Genomic DNA, 1,986 nt, shown 5'->3' with positions numbered 1-1,986 from the left:
AGCTCTTCTGAGTCATGAGTGTAGAGATGGAACTTTTGTATTCAAGGTCTCTTACATCTGATATTACTTGTGTGTGTGAGAGCTCTACCAAAAAATTCCATGTCCCCTTGGAGCAGAGCAAAACTGACTCCTTGGCAGTGCATTTGGTGACATTTGACACATTGATTTATTTTAGAAATGAAGTTGCTTTTTCACAGAGGTCTGTTTTAACTGTTCCCTGTCCTTTCCTTTTCTGAACAGGCCCTATGCTAAGAAACAACGAATGTCCAACAGCAGCTCCCTCACCCAGTTCCTCCTCCTGGCGCTCCCAGACAGGCGGGAGCTGCAGCTCCTGCACTTCTGGCTCTTCCTGGCCATCTCCCTGGCTGCCCTCCTGGCCAACGGCCTCATCCTCAGTGCAGTAGCCTGCGACCACCACCTGCACACCCCCATGGGCTTCTTCCTGCTCAACCTCTCCCTCACAGACCTGGGCTGCATCTGCACCACTGTCCCCAAAGCCATGCACAATTCCCTCCATAACACCACAACCATCTCCTACACAGGATGTGCTACACAGGTTTTTCTCCTCATATTCTTATTTGGAGCAGAGTATTCCATCCTCACCATCATGTGCTACGACCGCTATGTTGCCATCTGCAAACCCCTGCACTACGGGACCCTCCTGGGCAGCAGAGCTTGTGCCCACATGGCAGCAGCTGCCTGGGCCACTGCATTTCTCAATGCTCTGCTGCACACAGCCAACACATTTTCCCTACCCCTGTGCCAGGGCAATGCCCTGGGCCAGTTCTTCTGTGAAATCCCTGCCATCCTCAAGCTCTCCTGCTCACACTCAGGCTACCGCAGGGAAATCGGGCTCACTGTGATGAGTGCCTGTTTAATATTTGGGTGTTTCATTTTCATTGTTTTCTCCTATGTGCAGATCTTCAGGGCTGTGCTGAGGATCCCCTCTCAGCAGGGACGGCACAAAGCCTTTTCCACGTGCCTCCCTCACTTGGCCGTGGTCTCCCTGTTTGTCAGCACTGTCGTGTTTTCCTACCTGAAGCCCCCCTCCATCTCCTCCCCATCCCTGGATCTGGCGGTGGCAGTTCTGTACTCAGTGATGCCTCCAGCACTGAACCCCCTCATCTACAGCCTCAGGAACCAGGAGCTCAAGGATGCCCTGAGAAAAATGATAACTCCATGTTTTTTGAGAAGCAATAAATTGCATCTTTTCTTCTGCAGAACACTCATGGCGTAACTCATTTTGCCTCCAGCCTGCCTTCTAATGCTTTTGATAGTGGTGGTGGTGGTGGGCTTTCTTTTTGTTCATCTGTTCATGTCATTAACACTGAAATTTTATTCTTCATCCCATATAATTCACTCTCTACCTCTTTTGTTTGACCCACAAAATGTACAAATCAGGAATCATTCTTTGTGTGCATTTAAACAAATTAAAAGCTTGTGCAGCAAGGTATTTGTCAAACATCCTCCCTGTGTTAGTTTGTACATGAGGAATCACAATCTCTGAGTGTAAGAAAGGACACAAATTCTTTTTTCCAGATTCTTCCTCCAACACCTCCCCTGAAGCTGGAGGGCATTTCCATGTTTGCAGATGTGGAGGGGAAAAGAGTCCCAGCACTGCCAGGGAGCCCCAGAACTGGGTCTGTTCAGAGCTGCTCTCTTTGCACTCCCACCCTCTCCTTTCCTGTCTGTGCCCAAGGCCTGAGTGCTCTGGCAGCTCAGTCACTGTCCTGCTGTGGGTCAGGCCTGTGAGCACAGGCAGGGACAGGCCCTGGGCACTGCTGGGACAGGGCTGGGCTCCACAACAGCAGTTCCAGCAGCAAAGGGGTTCCCCTCCAGGCACTTCCTGAAGGCTGAGGTCTTTTCCCAACACTGGTATGGAGAAGAAGTCCAAGGATTAGACTGTCAAAAGTCTTGTTGCTTTGCTTGTTTCTCATGGAGACAGTGCAGTGAGGTCAGGGATCCACTGGGACTTCAGGGACTGAG

At 50.6% G+C, this 1,986-nt stretch overlaps 1 protein-coding gene across 1 annotated transcript; it reads left to right on the top strand.

Annotated features, from left to right (window-relative positions):
• The first annotated feature begins 262 nt into the window (after nt 1-262).
• LOC135405402 (olfactory receptor 14J1-like) lies at nt 263-1,253 on the top strand. Its single transcript, XM_064640098.1, has one exon. The coding sequence runs from the start codon at nt 263-265 to the stop codon at nt 1,235-1,237; it is 975 nt and encodes a 324-aa protein (XP_064496168.1). The 3' UTR covers nt 1,238-1,253.
• Nucleotides 1,254-1,986: the final 733 nt, after the last annotated feature.

The sequence above is a fragment of the Pseudopipra pipra genome, chromosome W (genome assembly GCF_036250125.1).
Source record: "Pseudopipra pipra isolate bDixPip1 chromosome W, bDixPip1.hap1, whole genome shotgun sequence".
NCBI classification, from domain to species: domain Eukaryota; kingdom Metazoa; phylum Chordata; class Aves; order Passeriformes; family Pipridae; genus Pseudopipra; species Pseudopipra pipra.
This window is presented reverse-complemented; position numbering and strand designations above follow the sequence as displayed.

Excerpts from the sequence above, each read along its gene's own strand:
- LOC135405402 (XM_064640098.1), top strand. The coding sequence starts at position 263 with ATGTCCAACAGCAGCTCCCTCACCCAGTTCCTCCTCCTGGCGCTCCCA.